The sequence below is a fragment of the Pieris napi genome, chromosome 1 (genome assembly GCF_905475465.1).
Source record: "Pieris napi chromosome 1, ilPieNapi1.2, whole genome shotgun sequence".
NCBI lineage: Eukaryota > Metazoa > Arthropoda > Insecta > Lepidoptera > Pieridae > Pieris > Pieris napi.
Genome location: NC_062234.1, coordinates 7,561,156 through 7,581,773, shown reverse-complemented (window position 1 = coordinate 7,581,773; position 20,618 = coordinate 7,561,156). Strand labels below are relative to the sequence as shown.

Here is a 20,618-nt window from a genome sequence, read left to right as displayed (position 1 = left end):
CTCATATATGTTATTGAAGGACATTTTTATGCTGAGATAATCCCTAATGAATACAAAATACATGTAATTTTAAAAACAATTCCCTTGCTGCTCTTCACATAATTTCCATGAATTTATGGTTAGGGTAATAAAATAATTAATGCATAACGAAAACTGGAAGGGACTTGAAACTATTATGATAACTACAGTTTGGTGGCAATAGTTCGATCATGATTACGAGTAAGGACAACTTAATCGGTGAATTCAATTTATAGAAATATATATACAGCGCTGCACCAAATTCGATAATGTGAAGCTAATGATAAATTTATTTCCTTAAGTATCAGCCTTGCGATTCTGTAACTCACTTTTCGAATTCACACAGCGGTTTTCGCATCGGCGGTGGCGCTCAAATCAGTCGTAAAGCAGTCATTTTATGATTTGGCATTCTGATAAGGAGGGAGCTTGTAGTTTATTGTTTATCAGAATGCCAAATCATAAAATGACTGGCTGGGCATACACAAGGCTGCAGTCATTCTTTTACATCCCAACCAATAACAGAAGACGTAGAATGAACATGGGTGGTCTTACTGATTAAAGCAACCCACTTAAATACTCATATATATAAAACAATCTATCTATTCGCTGTATAGTACGAGGGCGTAAAAAATAAAACCGCTTCACTACAGTACTATTTGTCCAAGTTTGAAAATATGTTATGTTAAAAGGTTGTTCAAAATCTCACGCTACTTAAGTATAATATCGATGCCACTTAATTTAACGCTACGAACTAACCAAGTTTCGTAATAGCGTATATACTCGTATATACTTCATAACGTTGTAAGACCCATATCGGAAATTGCTAAAATATTACTGGGAAATTTTATGTTTCCGTGCTTTTTATAGAGCCATATATTGGAGCTTATTCTACACTGAAACCGTTTTTATGGTCATAGCGATCATAAGTAGGTGTTTTATCGTGGTTCGATGAAAAATTTCGCCTTCCTCGTATTATTTTTAATATTAATTTATTAATTACTAGCGGAGTGTAATGATGTATATTGTATATATGTAATAGATGGCTCGGCGTAATAGCTATATATACGTTATCCGGTTGGCGCGTTTATACATTCAAACTCTTTATTAGTGTAGATTCGTTATTTATTTATTTATTTAATTATAAGTAATCTTACAGCTAACATACAAAATATTACAAAACAAACACTTATACAGTACAAAAAGCCAAAACAGATTACATAGATATACAATATTATATAAGAAAAATGTAACAAATAAGCGCATCAATAGAAAAAATATATGCAGAGAACTGAAATTTAATATTTAAAACAAAAAAAAAAAAATTAAAATTAAATTAAAAATTATAAGATACAATAATCAGTAATAACTACACCATATAAATATACAAATAATAGTTGATATCGTAAATTAAGACAGAAAATGTATCTCCTTATAACGATTAGTTTTAGAAAATACCCGACCTACACATTAGCTGTATTAGTGTGGTTACTATTAGCTATTATACTTAATTAAGGCCAAAAAATCATTTATTCTGTATAAAATATATAATATATATAAATTGAATACGCTAATAATAACACGAATAATTGTTGAAATTCAATCGTAAAGCTAGCGATGTTAATGACACTCTAAAGGTAACTTCACATTTAATTGAATGCTATTTTGCGGACAGTACGCGAATATTGAAAAACGCATTGGAGCGCATTAGCTTTGGGAATACACGCTGTGCAATTAATTTAACGTCACGCATGTTCTATTTTATATCACGGACCAAATACAATTTTGATTATTCGATTTTTTAAGTATTTCATTCGCGATTCCAATTTCCAATATCGATATTAAATTTTTGTAGAACTTAATTTTAAGTAATTTATGTTAAATATGTTAGAATTTGCTACTTCGCTAAATCCCAAAAGATCATACCAGTTATTATACTATATAGAGAGTATCAAAATTTCTAGAATTAAGACTGAATATAATAATATAATATGTAATATATATATTCATAATTTACTTTTTGTCAAATCGATAAAAAGAAGTTATATTTTTTAATTAAGCAAAATATTTATGCTCAAAACTAATTAATAGGCAGAAACATTTTACAGTGGTAATTATAAGGGTAGTTGTACGCTCGCAGTACACTCGGTTTGACCTTTGACCACAGCACCAAGATTTCGTGAGTCCAGTAGAGAAACAGTGTATAAATAAAATGTAAATAAAGCTAAAAGGCAGCTTTTAGCATTATTAACGGGCAAGTAACCGATGATATATCATGAAAAGCATAAGCAAGCTCACAATTATTTTTTTCTTTAGAGAAACCCATGCGCTCAGCGCAGTAAAGTCATACATATTTCACCGGAAAAGGAATCTAGTACCACTAGAGTATCGCAATATTGTGCCGCACCATAAGAACATGTAGATTATTAATGAAACCAATTAAAAATACTTTTAAATAACCGTTATATGAAACACAAAGGAGTATTTTATTCATAATATGCGATCTGAAAGCACCTTTAAGACATCGTTTCACGGCTTGAGTTTTCACGCAATAATGGATGTTTTTATTCAATTTACAAGGCTTACTTAAGTTTAAAGGGAGTTGGGATACAAATCTTGATCGATAGGTCGTACAGGGCCTCATCAATTTTCACCCAAAACCCGCATTTGCACTTTAATGGCCACAAGTAAATTAGCCTTCATTCCAGAAACTTTCAGGTTTAGACAATTTAAATATGAACAATCGCCACTGTGGTGTATTTGTGCGAGCTTTTCCTCAATAAAAAAATGTTACGTTATTCATTAGGATGAAAACTGAAGAAACTATATATAAACTTTAATAGTAAGTTTTTTGGCGTCGGGACGTGACGACCCCATCGCCCACTGGTTAAATGCAGTGAAATGATAGAGGTTTTTTCACCAGCACAGTCAGTCAGTCACTCAGCGCAGACACTACTTCACTTCGGGCCACCGCGACCGCTTGCAACTCTATAACGCGTACCGGTCTTGACCGTATTCAACGAAGAGTTATACGTATCGTCAACGAGCAGTCACTTTCCAAACGGCTTGATCCGTTGACTCTGCGTAGAGATGGGGGTCTCTCTGCATCATCTACCACATTTACCATAGATAGTGTTCGAACGATCATCGGACGCCAAGGCAGAATACAAAATTCCACAACTGAGCCTGTCTTAAGGGGGAGGCGCTGGCGGTAAGTTTGGACATAGCGAAAGCCTTCGATCGGGTGTGGCATAGAGCACTGCTCTCGAAGCTTCCAGCCTATGGGCTTCCCGAGAAATTATGCGATTGGATCTCCAGCTTTCTGGCCGATCGGAGCATCAAGGTCGTCATCGACGGAGCATGTTCCGACCTTAAACCCGTAAACGCTGGGGTCCCACAAGGCTGTGTTCTATCCCCGACCCTATTTCTTCTGCATATCAATGATATGTTGCAACTTAGCAACATTCATTGCTATGCGGATGACAGCACTGGGGATATTCTTTACACTGGCCGGGCAGGTATTTCTCGGGCAGTTGTTGATGAGTACCGGAACAAACTTGTGTCTGAAGTCGAAACTCTACTACGTGGAGTCTCAGACTGGGGCAGACAAAACCTAGTCCAATTTAACCCCAAGAAGACACAAGTTTGCGCGTTTTCCGCTAAAAAAATACCCTTTGTCGCTACTCCTCTTTTCGAAAACACTCTTCTTAAAGCCACAGCCAGCATTGGAATACTTGGCGTTGACATATCGAACGACGTTCAGTTTCGCGGTCACTTGGAGGGAAAGGCTAAATTAGCCTCCAAAAAGCTTGGTGTGCTCAGCAAGGCGAGGCGGTGCTTCACTCCGGGCCACCGCATGCAACTATATAAAGCGCAAATTCGGCCCCACATGGAGTACTGCTCTCACCTCTGGGCGGGGGCTCCCCAGTACCAGCTCCTTCCACTTGACCGTATACAACGCAGAGCGGTTCGAATCGTCGACGACCAATCCCTCTCCGATCGGCTTGATCCTTTGGCGTTGCGTAGAGATGTGGGGTCACTCTGCATCTTCTACCGCATTTACCATGGAGAGTGTTCAGAGGAGTTGTTCGGATTAATACCTGCAGCTGAGTTTCATCATGGGACGTCGAGGCAGAATACGAAATTCCACCCGTATCACCTCGACGTCCGCCGTTCCACAACTGAGCGTTTTTCAAGGCAGTTTTTGCCGCGCACCACCACTATGTGGAACCAGCTGCCCACTGAAGTATTTCCGAACCAATTCGACTTAGGGTCCTTCAAGAAAAGAGCGTACCAATTCTTAAAAGGCCGGCAACGCACTCGCGAGCCCTCTGGCATTGAGAGTGTCCATGGGCGGCGGTATCACTTTACATCAGGTGAGCCTCCTGCCCGTTTGCCCCCCGTTCTATAAAAAAAAAAAAAGTTTTTGCCGCCCACCAGCACTATGTGGAACCAGCTACACACTGATGTATTTCCGAACCAATTCGACTTAAGGTCGTTCAACAAAAGCGTACCACACTTGCGAGTCTTCTGGCAATGTGAGTCTCCATGGGCATGTCACTTAACATCAGGTAAGCCTCCTGCCCGTTTGCCTTATGTTACATTAAAACAAAGTAAACGGAAAATAATAACAGCTACAGATGTCCAACCCCCATGGTGCATATTCTGAAGGTCCGAAGGAGGTGGATATAGTAATCCGATCGATTATTAACCCTAAAATGCGACCATCATCTTGTCTATAAAAAGTACCATTTTTTTCGGATATTTGAACTTGTTTCCAATTAAGACGGAACGGAAGATTTTTAGTACTCACATTAATTTAATGTAAGGATGATTTCTATAAATAATTGAAAATAGTAAAATACCAAAATTGCCGTCATTTTTAAAACCACATTTCATAGAGTCTGGCTAATAAAAGAATAGTATAAAATATATCCAGTAATGTAGAACTTCATAATATTAACCCCACCAACACAACATTTCATCTGTGCGATACCGAGTTGCTAATAATTAATATTAATTAATTACTAGCTAAACAATTGGATGATGTTCCAAGATGCTCTCAATATCAATAAATTATTTACACATAAATGGATATAACTGAGTATATAAATGTATAATATTTTCCACTAAAGCCATCGTAAAATATTCACATTTATTAAAAGGTTGGCCACTAGGAATCGTAAACGCCTACTTACATCTGATCAAAAATTCATCATTATGAAAGCAAAATTGCCTTACCGTTTAGTGGGTTAACCATTTGAATATTAAAGGCAATGTATTTAGTTTATCTTCCAATGGGGCCGTCTGCTATGGATAGATGCCGATCATTATGGTTACTTTGAGTTTGGTTTCCACGCTTCTGAATAATGCAGTGAAAGCACCAATGCACATTCGAATATTCTTAACCAGGACATACGTCTGCGGCTATACGAAACTTTTTATTTGGTCATAAAGAATGCCTACTCTTAATAGGTTTAAATTCTGTGAATTTAAGGGCACAGTTCAGGTAGATAAGGGAAACCCTTATTATATAACCTTGGTGCAGAAATAATACCGTCTTCTGGTTAGGCCATAGGGATCGTCAGATGTCGTGCGCACATGTTTTCGCCTAAATTATGGGCTTAGACGACGCTACCAAACTTGCTGTTTTTGTTTCCAAGATTAACGATGAACTACGCCTCGGAAAAAACGTCACAGAAAACGGCTGTTGCTTAAAACTTTGATGTATAAATCTTTCATATTTTACGACTCCCGCAACAGTGTTGATTACTTGTTTTAAGCTCTTGTCAATGGATTGAATAAACTATTAAGAAATTAATTCTAATTTACAACTGGTAAATCTAATGTAAAACTGTAGATGTATTACAACTATTTTGCTCGTATTTGTTAAGCCTTTCATTGCACTGTTTATTATGTAAATACAATTATAAAAGCTCCATTGATTTGTTTGCATTATAATCGGATTCATTTGTGTAAATTCGAGTTGTTTCTGATTTCAATGCTATAAAACCTCATAGTTAATTTCACGTTAATTGTTGCTTAACATTCAGCCAATTCAGGCTTTCATGTTTACACTTGAGGCTACTTGCCGATGAATTTTGATATTTATATTAAAAAATGTGATAATATCAACAAAATGTTACCCTTACTAATATGTGCGTATGGATTGTAAAGTTCGTGAGTCATCGCGAGGATGAGCTTTTCTACGACCCAACAGTAAAACAGTAATTTTGTTTAATTGTATAATGTCCTCTTTGAACCTTTGACCTCGTATATATTGATGACTATTTCGAAATTATACATTATACATAGCACAAAATTATTAAATTTTACACCACTTTTTACTGTTACTTCAGTATTCGTTACATTGGCCTTTATTTAAATACATTTCTCATTTTTTTGAGGACTTACTTCCTTAATGGCGTAACTTAAAGCAATAAAAGATATCAAAAATGTATTAAAAAGGGCGGCAGTATTCCAAGCAATAATGGAGCGCGAGGTCCGGTGCAACCATTAACCACCGAATTATCTCGTCTCTCCAAGTATTTGGACGTTTATTCACTGTGCAAATGTTTCGAAACAAAATTGTTTTAAATTTTATTATGCGGCCCGGTTATTCAGGTACCTTCCTTATATGGAACCGTTTTTAAAATAACGTATACAGTTCCATTATTATAAAAGGAACCGTATTACTAATTTAACAGATAAAATTCAAACTTAACAATTGAAATACTAGTAATAGTTTACACAGATTTTAAAAAGGTTATTGAATCACTCCACTCCTATGGGTAGTAAACTAGGTAAAGTTTTGTACACAAGTGGTTCAATCAAGTTCAATCTCATAAATTAAGATTGAACCTGTGCTGGTACCAATTTTAGTGTAGTAAATAACCACTTACTTTTTCATACATCCATAATATATAATATAGGAATGTAAAATATTATGTCAACGTCACTTAGGTATAGGTAATAAATATGCCACTTAAACTCTTTAAGAACAGATAAATATCTCAAGTAACAGTTTTTTTTAGTCCAGCGTCGCAACCCTTAGTTAGGGTTGTATCCTACGCAACACTACGGAAAATTGTATGTAAGTTATAAGATCTTGTGCCCAACAATCGCTACTGAACTTGCGGTATGATTCCAAATGTATAAAGAGGCCACAGATAAAGAAACTCTTACACATAACATACAGATATCTCACTTTCGAATACAGGTGCTTCTTAGCAAAAATAATAAACGAAAGTCCCTGGTGAAACAAATTACTTAAAAATAACATTTGACGTCAATTGTAATGAATATTAAACATTTACTTCTAATTACGACGGCTTAATGGTTTCTTTAATTTCAATTTAAAACGTTCCTCATTTTGACGTTCTCAAGTTAAATAATATATGAGATTACATAAAATATACTTTTAATAGCTTTTTAATTAATAATATGAAATATAATATTACATTGTTGAAATACTTAATAAGGGCTATTTCTTGTACGCAGAACCTCTTGGCCTAAATCTCAAAATAGTCTAGTCGACAAGTTGAAAATGGTACAAAATAGAGATACTGCTCTTATTTCTAAAATATTAATAGTTTGTTAAATATTGGCAAAAAACGAAATGCCATTTTTTTTTCATCTTTAATTGTTTATAACTTTTGCAATTTTTTATGTGCTAATACACGCTTTTGGCACATTTTTCTAGACGTCATTCCGGATCCAATGAGCTATCGCACATAATTTTAAGAGCAGTATCTCTATTTTGTACCATTTTCAACTTGTCGACTAGACTAAAAGTGATAATGTAGGAGATATTATAGAAAGATATTTTTAGTTTGAGTATAGCTTCTAATTGTATCCGTTAAAAAGATATCAAGAGGATTAGCAATCAGCAAACAATTCCAATTGTCCGTAGCAGATAGTTTCACCTGTAATTAAAGTTTGTGGTGCAGATAATATCGGCTCTGATTGCCGGGAACTACTTAATTACGAGAAGGTCCCGCTCCCGAGGGAAGGCGATCTGAGACGAGCACTCAAGATTTACTGCTCTTGACCCCACTTGATCCTCCAACTGACACCCGATATATCACGATACATGTAATTACAACGTTACTAAACAGTCTTTAGGGTACTTTAATACGTGAAGTCACCTCGAAATCGTTTTTTCGGTTAATGAACAATAATTATTTCTCATTTCAGAGATGCTGTTTTTTCACTTCAGTTATACTTCATAGTTTAAAGGCTGGCAACGCACTCGCGAGCCCTCTGGCATTGAGAGTGTCCATGGGCGGCGGTATCACTTAACATCAGGTGAGCCTCCTGCCCGTTTGCCCCCCGTTCTATAAAAAAAAAACAATTTCAATTTCTAAAAATCGTTTCATGTTATTAAATATTTCTGTGAAAGGATTGGTAAATATATAAATAAACGGTATATTATTAAATTTGCTATGGCCTGAAGGTTCATTTTCCACGAAAATAAACTCTAAAACTCTAAATGTCTAAATAAATAATTCGCTTATTATCAGAAATGCGCTGTACGATGCAAGCATCAATCGTGTTCCACGAATAAATTCTATTCGCCTTCATTGCAAAAGCCCTTAAGATATTTAGAATATCCATCCCACTATAGATTAGTAGGTATGTTTTTGTCAGTGTTTTAGATAAAAATCCTCGTCAGTCATCCTCAATTTTATGTTTTTGACTATTAACTAGGTATACTATGAATAAAAAGGAATTCGTGCGTTCTTAATATATCCGTATTAGCTGTAGTTATTTCAGACCTGCCCTGCGATTCAGTAACTCACTTCACACACCCTCAGCGCTGATTTTTGCTGTCAAATCGTTCGTTTCGGTGTCATGTTACAATTTGGTATTCTGTTAAACAATAACCGCGACAAAAGCGCCGCTCAAATGAGATTGTTAACATTTGGAACTAAAATTTGGCACTGCTACACTTACGCTCCAAAATTGTTGGTATTTGGTATTCTGATACATACCATTTGACATCTCATCTCACTTAAATGTACATTTTGTACGACAATTGACAAATTAAAAGTTGCTCTTCCCTCGCTGAAATCGTCATTTACCAGTGAGTTAGCCATTTTTAGCGAAGTTAAAACTTGTTTTATGTGAAAATATTCTAACATAGGATAATCTATATGTATCTTGGGGTAAGTTTATAAAATAATATTTATCAATACAGCATTATTTTACGAAAAAAATTATATATATAAACATTAAGCTTCGTGAAATTGAACTTTGTTATTGTTACAGAAGACCCGTTTCCACTTTTAAAGTTTAAACCTCTATTTCAAGAAATAAATGATGTAATCCATTAAAAAATACTTAATATAATATCTATAGATGGCGAAGAAAATGTAGGCACGAAACGACCAATTGGTTTCTCGGCGTTGGTTATTATCGCTTTTTTCCAATACTCAATAAATTATATGGTATTGACGAAACCTAGAACATATGCTGCTGAGATGAACGAAGAGTCTAGTAAATACTAAATAGATGATCTAAGGTAAACATTTTGATTACTTTAGCATTAAAAATATAATTTTTATCCAAGAACCAATTTTTCGATGCAGTCTTGATCATGTCTTGTCTCCAGCAGAGATAAGTCGAACAAAAAACGATAAATAAGATAGGTAAATATTGTAATATATTTGTATTTTTCTACTATACTAAAATTATAAATCTAATAATTTCAGAGATCCCCAAATGTTCAAAATTCCTGATAGAAAAATACATTCTGCCTTTGAAGAAGAAGAATATTACATGTGTATCATACAACAAGGCCCCTGGATATAAAAAGACACAATAGTGCAGACATTTTCAAATTATTGAATTTCGACTATCCTTCAATTTATAATAAATGATAACACAGTACAATTTCGGTTCCTATATTTTTATAAAATATATTGATATAACATTAAGGTTTTGGATAAAAACATTATTCTGCTTTACACAAGTATGAAATACCATCATTACATACATGATGGTTTAAGTACTTATTAAGCTTTTTTAAATTTATCGTTCATAACTATTACTTTTTACAAACTAATTAGAAAATATATTAAAATAAATATATTTATCTACAAAATAAAGTAGATGTTATTGATTAGCTCTATGTGAGGCTGTGTTTTAATTAGTTTTTATTATACTTAAGTTTGTTTTACTGAAAGTTATTTTGTAGTGTGTTAAAAGTTTACTATAATCATTAAATTAAATGTTTAAAGTTATTATATTGTTCTTTTATTCACCTATAAAGTAACATGGCTTATATATTTTTCATTTCGGCTTAGCTATGTATTTAACTCGGTTACTACGTTTACTATAGGCAGTCATTAAATAAGTGGTAGATTTAATTAATCATTTTATTAATATAATATTATTAGATACAAAAAAATTATTATGAAGTACACAATTATCTTACAACACGGTAATACAATTTTTCATATAAAAATCATAGTTGTCCAAACTGCATTCAAAATAGATTAGTGGTCTCGGTTTAATATCTCTTCTTAACATTTCAATAATTGGTCATTTTCTTCCTCATTCTTGACAACTACCACTGATGGCTGTAATACAATGATTATCTGTTAAAATTGTAAATAGGGAAATGTGGTAGGTCACTGTACTGACACAATAATATTGCATAGCAATTTAATTATTGTAAAGTTAAGGTAAATAATAAAAAAACTTGCATAAAACACACAAAAACTTATATATGGGATATCTTTGTATTTCTAAGTAAAGTATCTTAAAAACATGTTTGATAATATTATAACTAAGCCAAATATTATTAAAAGTTTTATGGTAACAAGGCTTAGTAATTTCGCACAGTATTTGATTCAGTACTATGAATAAAAAAAATCTTGAGCAAACCTATATTTAGACTCAAAAATCCAAATCCAAGTATGTACTTTAAAAACAATTATTTATTAATGAAACAAATCCAAGACCCATAAAGGGTATGTTTAGTTTTAAAGTGTAGTCAGCAGCAATAACTATCTTTTGATTGCTTCATTAAATAAGTTATGGCAATGTTGTTTCCAACATTTAAAATTAACGTTGATCACTTGAAATGGTATGAATTTGAGCAATTGAAAGCTTATATATTTGATCCAACATACCTAACATGATTATTTATACTTGTATTCTGAAATCTGAACAATTAAATTAAATTCAACTTGATCAGTTAAAATTAATACTTCTTATATTTCATGAATGGAATTTGAAGTTAGGAAACCTAAAAATATTTTTTTATTTGACATTTTTAACCAACAATTTCATTATTCTTTACAATGTCGCTTCGATTTAACCTATTACATTTGACTTCAAATTTGCCATCAAACAAACAAACTTTGTTAACTGTTTTACTAGTCACTACTTATTCCTATTTATTTACTATGATAGTTATTATATTTCTAAAATAGTTTTAATAGAATTCAGTTTTTATGAGTGTTAGTAAAAACATAGGTAATATTGTTGTTGTGTGTTTGACCTCTGAATCACTTAAAAAGGTTGCAATAGTAGTTTCATGGCATCTAAAAAGTACCAACACTTGCACTTACACAAATGAATAAATATATAAACACTAATTTTTCTTCTTTATAGATAGGTACCCTTTTATTTTATAATTACTCAACAAAATATTATATGAAAACATTGGTATTAACCTTGGTTACCTTTAGTAACATTTTGAAAATTTAAAACACCTATCCATCCTGTTTACTTTGAATCCGTAGCCCATTTGCTGAGAGAATCACTTTTAGCGTGACATCATCTTTTATCTTTTTGTTAAGATAATATTCTTAAATTTTTTACAATATATCCAGATGTTAGGTATCCCTTGTTTCGTGCTGAAACATAATTAATATTTTTAAGTTTCTGTCGGTTTATCTTTTTTTTTAATATTTTTTTTAATTCAAACGTCGACCATTTTGTTTTATTAAAAATATTTTGTTTATGTAAGATGAAAATTTTGACAATTAACTCTTTTTATAAAATAATAGTTATTCCGTGAGTCCACTACGCAGTAACAGCGCTCCCTTCGTAATTTTTGGAATCTCATGGTATTCTGTTAATAAATTTTACATTACGTCTTGATAAGTGGAGGGAGGTAACCTAGTGAGTTGTTGTCTATTAATATCGTGACAATTGACTCATTTTATTTTATAAAAAGAGTTAATTGTCAAAATTTTCATCATACATAAACAAAATATTTTTAATAAAACAAATAGGTCGACGTTTAAATTAAAAAAAAATATTAAAAAAAAAGATAAACCGTGAAAATATCTCAAAAATGATTTATCTGATGGAAAATAATAGAATAGCGAGGAAAATTATTAAAACCCATCTGGCAATGGGGCCGCTTAAAGGTAAGTAGTGAGTTTATTTATTAGTCAATCGTAAGTTACGTATTTTGTTTATAACTTCCAATTAAGAGTTTATATTTCGTATTTACCCGACAACTGACCAGCCGTGGTGTATATGAGCGACAGAAACTTAAAAATATTAATTATGTTTCAGCACGAAACAAGGGATACCTAACATCTGGATATATTGTAAAAAATTTAAGAATATTATCTTAACAAAAAGATAAAAGATGATGTCACGCTAAAAGTGATTCTCTCAGCAAATGGGCTACGGATTCAAAGTAAACAGGATGGATAGGTGTTTTAAATTTTCAAAATGTTACTAAAGGTAACCAAGGTTAATACCAATGTTTTCATATAATATTTTGTTGAGTAATTATAAAATAAAAGGGTACCTATCTATAAAGAAGAAAAATTAGTGTTTATATATTTATTCATTTGTGTAAGTGCTAGTGTTGGTACTTTTTAGATGCCATGAAACTACTATTGCAACCTTTTTAAGTGATTCAGAGGTCAAACACACAACAACAATATTACCTATGTTTTTACTAACACTCATAAAAACTGAATTCTATTAAAACTATTTTAGAAATATAATAACTATCATAGTAAATAAATAGGAATAAGTAGTGACTAGTAAAACAGTTAACAAAGTTTGTTTGTTTGATGGCAAATTTGAAGTCAAATGTAATAGGTTAAATCGAAGCGACATTGTAAAGAATAATGAAATTGTTGGTTAAAAATGTCAAATAAAAAAATATTTTTAGGTTTCCTAACTTCAAATTCCATTCATGAAATATAAGAAGTATTAATTTTAACTGATCAAGTTGAATTTAATTTAATTGTTCAGATTTCAGAATACAAGTATAAATAATCATGTTAGGTATGTTGGATCAAATATATAAGCTTTCAATTGCTCAAATTCATACCATTTCAAGTGATCAACGTTAATTTTAAATGTTGGAAACAACATTGCCATAACTTATTTAATGAAGCAATCAAAAGATAGTTATTGCTGCTGACTACACTTTAAAACTAAACATACCCTTTATGGGTCTTGGATTTGTTTCATTAATAAATAATTGTTTTTAAAGTACATACTTGGATTTGGATTTTTGAGTCTAAATATAGGTTTGCTCAAGATTTTTTTTATTCATAGTACTGAATCAAATACTGTGCGAAATTACTAAGCCTTGTTACCATAAAACTTTTAATAATATTTGGCTTAGTTATAATATTATCAAACATGTTTTTAAGATACTTTACTTAGAAATACAAAGATATCCCATATATAAGTTTTTGTGTGTTTTATGCAAGTTTTTTTATTATTTACCTTAACTTTACAATAATTAAATTGCTATGCAATATTATTGTGTCAGTACAGTGACCTACCACATTTTCCTATTTACAATTTTAACAGATAATCATTGTATTACAGCCATCAGTGGTAGTTGTCAAGAATGAGGAAGAAAATGACCAATTATTGAAATGTTAAGAAGAGATATTAAACCGAGACCACTAATCTATTTTGAATGCAGTTTGGACAACTATGATTTTTATATGAAAAATTGTATTACCGTGTTTAAGATAATTGTGTACTTCATAATATTTTTTTTTGTATCTAATAATATTATATTAATAAAATGATTAATTAAATCTACCACTTATTTAATGACTGCCTATAGTAAACGTAGTAACCGAGTTAAATACATAGCTAAGCCGAAATGAAAAATATATAAGCCATGTTACTTTATAGGTGAATAAAAGAACAATATAATAACTTTAAACATTTAATTTAATGATTATAGTAAACTTTTAACACACTACAAAATAACTTTCAGTAAAACAAACTTAAGTATAATAAAAACTAATTAAAACACAGCCTCACATAGAGCTAATCAATAACATCTACTTTATTTTGTAGATAAATATATTTATTTTAATATATTTTCTAATTAGTTTGTAAAAAGTAATAGTTATGAACGATAAATTTAAAAAAGCTTAATAAGTACTTAAACCATCATGTATGTAATGATGGTATTTCATACTTGTGTAAAGCAGAATAATGTTTTTATCCAAAACCTTAATGTTATATCAATATATTTTATAAAAATATAGGAAAGGAAATTGTACTGTGTTATCATTTATTATAAATTGAAGGATAGTCGAAATTCAATAATTTGAAAATGTCTGCACTATTGTGTCTTTTTATATCCAGGGGCCTTGTTGTATGATACACATGTAATATTCTTCTTCTTCAAAGGCAGAATGTATTTTTCTATCAGGAATTTTGAACATTTGGGGATCTCTGAAATTATTAGATTTATAATTTTAGTATAGTAGAAAAATACAAATATATTACAATATTTACCTATCTTATTTATCGTTTTTTGTTCGACTTATCTCTGCTGGAGACAAGACATGATCAAGACTGCATCGAAAAATTGGTTCTTGGATAAAAATTATATTTTTAATGCTAAAGTAATCAAAATGTTTACCTTAGATCATCTATTTAGTATTTACTAGACTCTTCGTTCATCTCAGCAGCATATGTTCTAGGTTTCGTCAATACCATATAATTTATTGAGTATTGGAAAAAAGCGATAATAACCAACGCCGAGAAACCAATTGGTCGTTTCGTGCCTACATTTTCTTCGCCATCTATAGATATTATATTAAGTATTTTTTAATGGATTACATCATTTATTTCTTGAAATAGAGGTTTAAACTTTAAAAGTGGAAACGGGTCTTCTGTAACAATAACAAAGTTCAATTTCACGAAGCTTAATGTTTATATATATAATTTTTTTCGTAAAATAATGCTGTATTGATAAATATTATTTTATAAACTTACCCCAAGATACATATAGATTATCCTATGTTAGAATATTTTCACATAAAACAAGTTTTAACTTCGCTAAAAATGGCTAACTCACTGGTAAATGACGATTTCAGCGAGGGAAGAGCAACTTTTAATTTGTCAATTGTCGTACAAAATGTACATTTAAATGAGATGAGATGTCAAATGGTATGTATCAGAATACCAAATACCAACAATTTTGGAGCGTAAGTGTAGCAGTGCCAAATTTTAGTTCCAAATGTGAACAATCTTATTTGAGCGGCGCTTTTGTCGCGGTTATTGTTTAACAGAATACCAAATTGTAACATGACACCGAAACGAACGATTTGACAGCAAAACTCAGCGCTGAGAGTGTGTGAAGCGAGTTACAGAATCGCAGGGCAGTTTATCTTTTTTTTAATATTATTAATTTTATTTCAAACGTCGACCATTTTGTTCTCTATTTTGTTTTATTAAAAATATTTTGTTTATGTATGATGAAAATTTTGACAATTTACTCTTTTTATAAAATAAAATGAGTCAATTGTCACGATATTAATAGACAACAACTTACTAGGTTACCTGCCTCCACTTATCAAGACGTAATGTAAAATTTCTTAACAGAATACCATGAGATTCCAAAAATTACGTCAGTGACGAAGGGAGCGCTGTTACTGCGTAGTGGACTCACGGATTAACAGTGAGTTACAGAATCGCAGGGCTGAACTTTGAGATAACAATTAATGAAGAAGTTAAATATCGCTTTATCAGCTTAATTAGTTTCCAAATCGATGCCTGCGATTAAACATCCAACTCGGATTTGTAGCATCGGCTAATATGGCCGGCATGCTATTATAACTTGCTACATTCAGAGTGCATGAATGGTGTTTGATGAATTCGTATTCATAATTTATAAAACACCTTTTCTATTCGCCAAAATTATCTCCAAACCACTCTCCCAATAATTGCAGGGACACGATATTCTAAAAGATTTAACAAGTTAAGAGTGGATTTTTCTATGTTCGTACTTCTGTCAGGCCTAATATGTTATGAACTACATGAACAAGTTCCATAAATCTGGTTGCTGGTGACAATGATCCCACATTGTACGTTGCGATTTTAATTGTAATTTTTTTACTGTGCTAGAGAGTTGTTCCTTTCCCCCACGAGGACCAGGCTTGGTATAGATTGAAATATACATATATATAATATATATTTTAGATACTAAATAGATCCGAATACACCTGAAATTCTAAATTACTACTTAACGAAATAACATACCATTATTAGGAGGCTCTTGATTAAGAAACGGAACCATGTAGAAGCCCAATTGAGCAAATTCACAGCAGGAAAGACAAGCCTCAATATATTTTATTATTTCTCTACATCTTCATTAATTGTCGTAAAGTCCAAAAAAAACACAAACTTCAAGAATATTTGTTTAATTTAACACATGAAAATAAACGAATAATTTAGCTACGAGCAACGAGGTAAAGGTGGGGATGCATCACCTAATCCTGCTTGAATACCGAATCCTGGCGATGGTGGACATCCGCATAACGTAGTAAGTCCTGTTATAGGCTCTGCAGCAAACCTTCCACTCCTTTTATAAAACAAAAGAAAATTAAAAACCGAGACTTATGTCTTATACTATTCTTCGAATTATGACCTAATTTGATTCACTGGATCAGCCTTTAACACCATTATGAGCCCTTCAATATGTCCTCAAATTTACTATGTATGAAAAAAGTGTAAAATAAATATAGTATTTGAGTTTATGCGCTAGATTATAAACAATACGACAAAAACATAATTAATAATAAACGTTTTGAGCAAGTTACTTAGACAAATAAGTAGTCTTTAGTACAGATTAAATACGTTTTATGTTTCTGATAGGAAAATGAAATATTATTTATTTATAACCCTTTCACTGTTTCCAAGCTGCCTTGCGATTCTGTAACTCACTTTTCGAACTTTCACAGCGGTTTTCGCAACGGCGGTCACGCTCAAATCAGTCGTGAAGCAGTCATTTTACGATTTGGCATTCTGATAAGGAGGGAGCTTGTACTTTATTGTTTATCAGAATGCCACCGCCGCTGTGAAAACCGCTGTGAGAGTTCGAAAAGTGAGTTTCAGAATCGCAAGGCTGCTGTCAATATGTTTATTGCGCATAATATAATATTAGATGTCTTATATTAAATTTGCAGACATACAAAAACACTGCGCCCGCCTAATCTTAGCTTAAAACTTAATAGAATCTGGATATAATTAGACTTACTGCGGTCCACAAGGCGGTATACCTCCACTTTTTAGTGTTTGTATAATGTTGTGGACATCACATACATTTACATCCTCCTAAAATATTATTAATAATGTTAATAATAAAAAGTTAAACAAGTATACGCATATTACGTGTATCTACAGATTCCGCGGTAAAGTAACACAAGGGAATTGGAATGTTAGTGCACGTAAAATTATTAATAATATTACACTTTTTTCAGATCAGACTGTTTGTATTAGCATTGGTTTTTGAGATATAATTAAAAACTTTAGAAAAACAACAAAACATTTTCATGCTTGGTTTGATTCAAGCCATCGTGTGAGCATTCCAACATAATACCTATATCATTAGGTAACGTTCCTCCAGAGTTTAAATGTCTTGATGAAACCGTTTTTTTACTCAGATCAAGATTTTTAGGGAAATGGTTCCAATCTCTGTGTAGGTAGTGTACCTTGATGCTCATACCAAGACCAAGCTACTTGAAGTGTGAAAACTACAGTTCAATATATTTTACATATCTTTCATCCTTTTTGTTTCCCGGACAATTTTATACAGTCCAAACGAATTAATTTCTAGCATTTTTTCAATATCAGTAATGTAAGTAAAAGTTTTGATCCTTTGTCGACCTTCTTATTTGTGGACCATCAAACATTCCGGGTCTAAGTTTCTCTGTGTTCAAATTATAGAACCTATGTCTGATAGCTGTAGCTCAAAAGCTGGTACATAAAAAAAGGAAGATCGAAATCATCGACCTCAAATTAGTTAACAACAGGCATAAAATTCCAAGCAACAAAAAAAGTTTACTTTTGTTACTTTGCGTAATGATGGCTGCCAAATGAAGTACCTACTGAATACACAAGCCTTCATTTAATTTGACTACACCTTAGTAAAACGGAAATTGTTATTGATATTTTATAATACCTGTATCATTGCAAAAGCTCATCACGTATTTTCAAAACGGAAACTTGAAAAATTACCTAATACGAAATGAGAAATCGAAAATTGCCCTTTGAATTGGAAGCCAGTTAGAAACACACGTTTCGGTAAGGCCAATCATCGATAGGCCGAGATAATCTCCTTGATTCGATTTAGATTGGCGTGCATCCAGGCTCACTTACATAGTAATCATCATCAACAACCAGAACCGGGGCATTAGCGCATGCGCCCTGGCACTGCACGACGTCGACACCGAACATACGATCAGCTGATAGGCTCCCGGCGCAGCAGCACGTCGCCTCTTCGACTGCTTGAAGAATGACATCTGAACCACGAAGCATGCAGGGCGTCGTTACACAGACCTTCACGTTGAATTTGCCTCTGTAGCGCCTGTAGAATTCATAGCAGCACTTAAAGAGCTATAGGCAGATAAAAAAGAGTTCTATTTGCACATGTGAACAACTTTAGTACGAGATCATAAATTAATTTCGGAATCGAAAACTCTGGTATTAATCTTTGCTTTTCCCCTATAACTAATCAATATAAATGGAAATTAATCGTAAAATATGTTGCTACGCGCAACACTCGAAGATGGACGAAATCGAGTATTTTTTTATTGAACCTTGAACTCTAAGGAAGGTTTTATGGAGAAAAATTGGGAAAATTGCACGGAAAACCTAAAAACCAGTTTCATATTAAGGCAAAACCAAATCCGCGAGGGCAACTAGCTCTTCTACGTAGCATTAATACATACTTTGCTAATTACCTCTTACACATAGTGTAAAACGTAGCCCACTCATACACCCTCATCCGTGGAATACTAAGCACCTCAGCCACTTTATGCATGGCTGATATGGGAATCCAGCCAATCTGTCTTTGAACTATATCCATAGCCGCAGAGATAGCTGACCGCTGACAGCCCTGGGGATAGTTCTGGATGATTGCACATAATCTCTGAAAAAAATAATAATATATACTGATACAGTTGTTAAAATTATGTGTATGAATCCCTAACACACATCGTCAAATTTTAAGTCATAACGGTTACCGCATTATAAGCAAGAGCTACTACGTAATATGTTTTTTGTTATTATCTTTTTTTAAGATACATATTCTCATAGATGACTACAACGACTATCCTTAATAGGACTATTATTTTTCTTATATGAAGGTTTCATGTCAAACTTCAAGGATGAAAAATTAGATTAAATTTTACTAACCCGGAGGTCTCACCTTAAATATGTTGTTTAATCGAATTATAATCGCTTTAGTGTAATGTTCATACCTACACATACACAATGTAAATAATAAATTATACTTAATGTTATTACTATACGTTACAGCTAGAGCGAAACGAGAGCGATGGTATATAATAAAGGTCTACAAAATCCCACACGTTATTGGCGTAGTCAAAACGAAGGAATTATTTATACTAAGATATAATTTTTCCCTTTCCGGTATATTTTATACCAAAAGTACAATTTTGTTTGATCACATTGTGACACTTACAAAATATTTTTTTTATAATTTTACTAAAGCTTCAAAAACGTAATCACCGTCATGTTAGCTTCTGTAAATTCAAACGGTATCTGCGGATTGTTATCATTACTATCACGGTGTACAAAGAGCTCTTCGCTTAAAAGATTTTTGGAGCAGGAAAAATTTCTTACAATTTGTGGTATCTGGAAAATGTAAATAGGTAAGATAATGGCGCGTACTTTCAGAAAATAATCCTATTAAGTATTGCAATACAAAGATACCTTTTGTACCACCTTAAACCTATTAACAAACATAATTATAATCACAAATATAGTTCCAACTTTTGTTGATACCTACGAAACGTCAATGAATGTGACAAGAATATTTTCGGTGACAGATATAATAAAGTATAACAAATCTTTACTTTATGGAGTTTGTTAAACACTATTTGATGTTCCGCGTAGGTTGTTTTTAAGTTAGTTTCATACTAAACGTATCTGAGTAAATAATTATTGTTTGCTTCCTATAAAAGCATGTTTACTTTCCTTATAAAACAAATTACCATATTAAGAAAATTACAATCTTGTTGCGAAAACAGTTTCGATTTTCAAAATAGCCCATGCGCTGTAGTCTGTTGCCGATCTAAAAGTCGTTACCTGCACGGGCGATATTACCGGATATTGGG

The 20,618-nt window shown here is 32.4% G+C and overlaps 1 protein-coding gene and 2 long non-coding RNA genes across 5 annotated transcripts; 1 reads left to right on the top strand and 2 right to left on the bottom strand.

Annotated features, from left to right (window-relative positions):
* Positions 1-10,568: 10,568 nt before the first annotated feature.
* LOC125050643 lies at positions 10,569-11,929 on the bottom strand. 2 transcript variants are annotated; one of them, XR_007117162.1, is made up of 2 exons: positions 11,700-11,929; positions 10,569-10,598 (listed from the first exon to the last, which is right to left on the bottom strand). It is a non-coding gene; the product is annotated as an uncharacterized LOC125050643 (long non-coding RNA). The 2 variants fall into 2 exon arrangements; XR_007117163.1 differs by having other exon boundaries at positions 11,709-11,929.
* A 478-nt stretch (positions 11,930-12,407) lies between these two features.
* On the top strand, positions 12,408-13,866 carry LOC125054579. 2 transcript variants are annotated; one of them, XR_007117730.1, is made up of 2 exons: positions 12,408-12,726; positions 13,837-13,866. It is a non-coding gene; the product is annotated as an uncharacterized LOC125054579 (long non-coding RNA). The 2 variants fall into 2 exon arrangements; XR_007117728.1 differs by having other exon boundaries at positions 12,408-12,735.
* Positions 13,867-16,669: 2,803 nt separating this feature from the next.
* On the bottom strand, positions 16,670-20,313 carry LOC125053070 (NADH dehydrogenase [ubiquinone] flavoprotein 2, mitochondrial-like). The gene is made up of 6 exons (XM_047654275.1): positions 20,215-20,313; positions 20,011-20,136; positions 19,221-19,408; positions 18,637-18,844; positions 17,516-17,592; positions 16,670-16,840 (listed from the first exon to the last, which is right to left on the bottom strand). The coding sequence occupies exons 1-6, from the start codon at positions 20,245-20,247 to the stop codon at positions 16,714-16,716; spliced, it is 759 nt and encodes a 252-aa protein (XP_047510231.1). The 5' UTR covers positions 20,248-20,313; the 3' UTR covers positions 16,670-16,713.
* Positions 20,314-20,618: the final 305 nt, after the last annotated feature.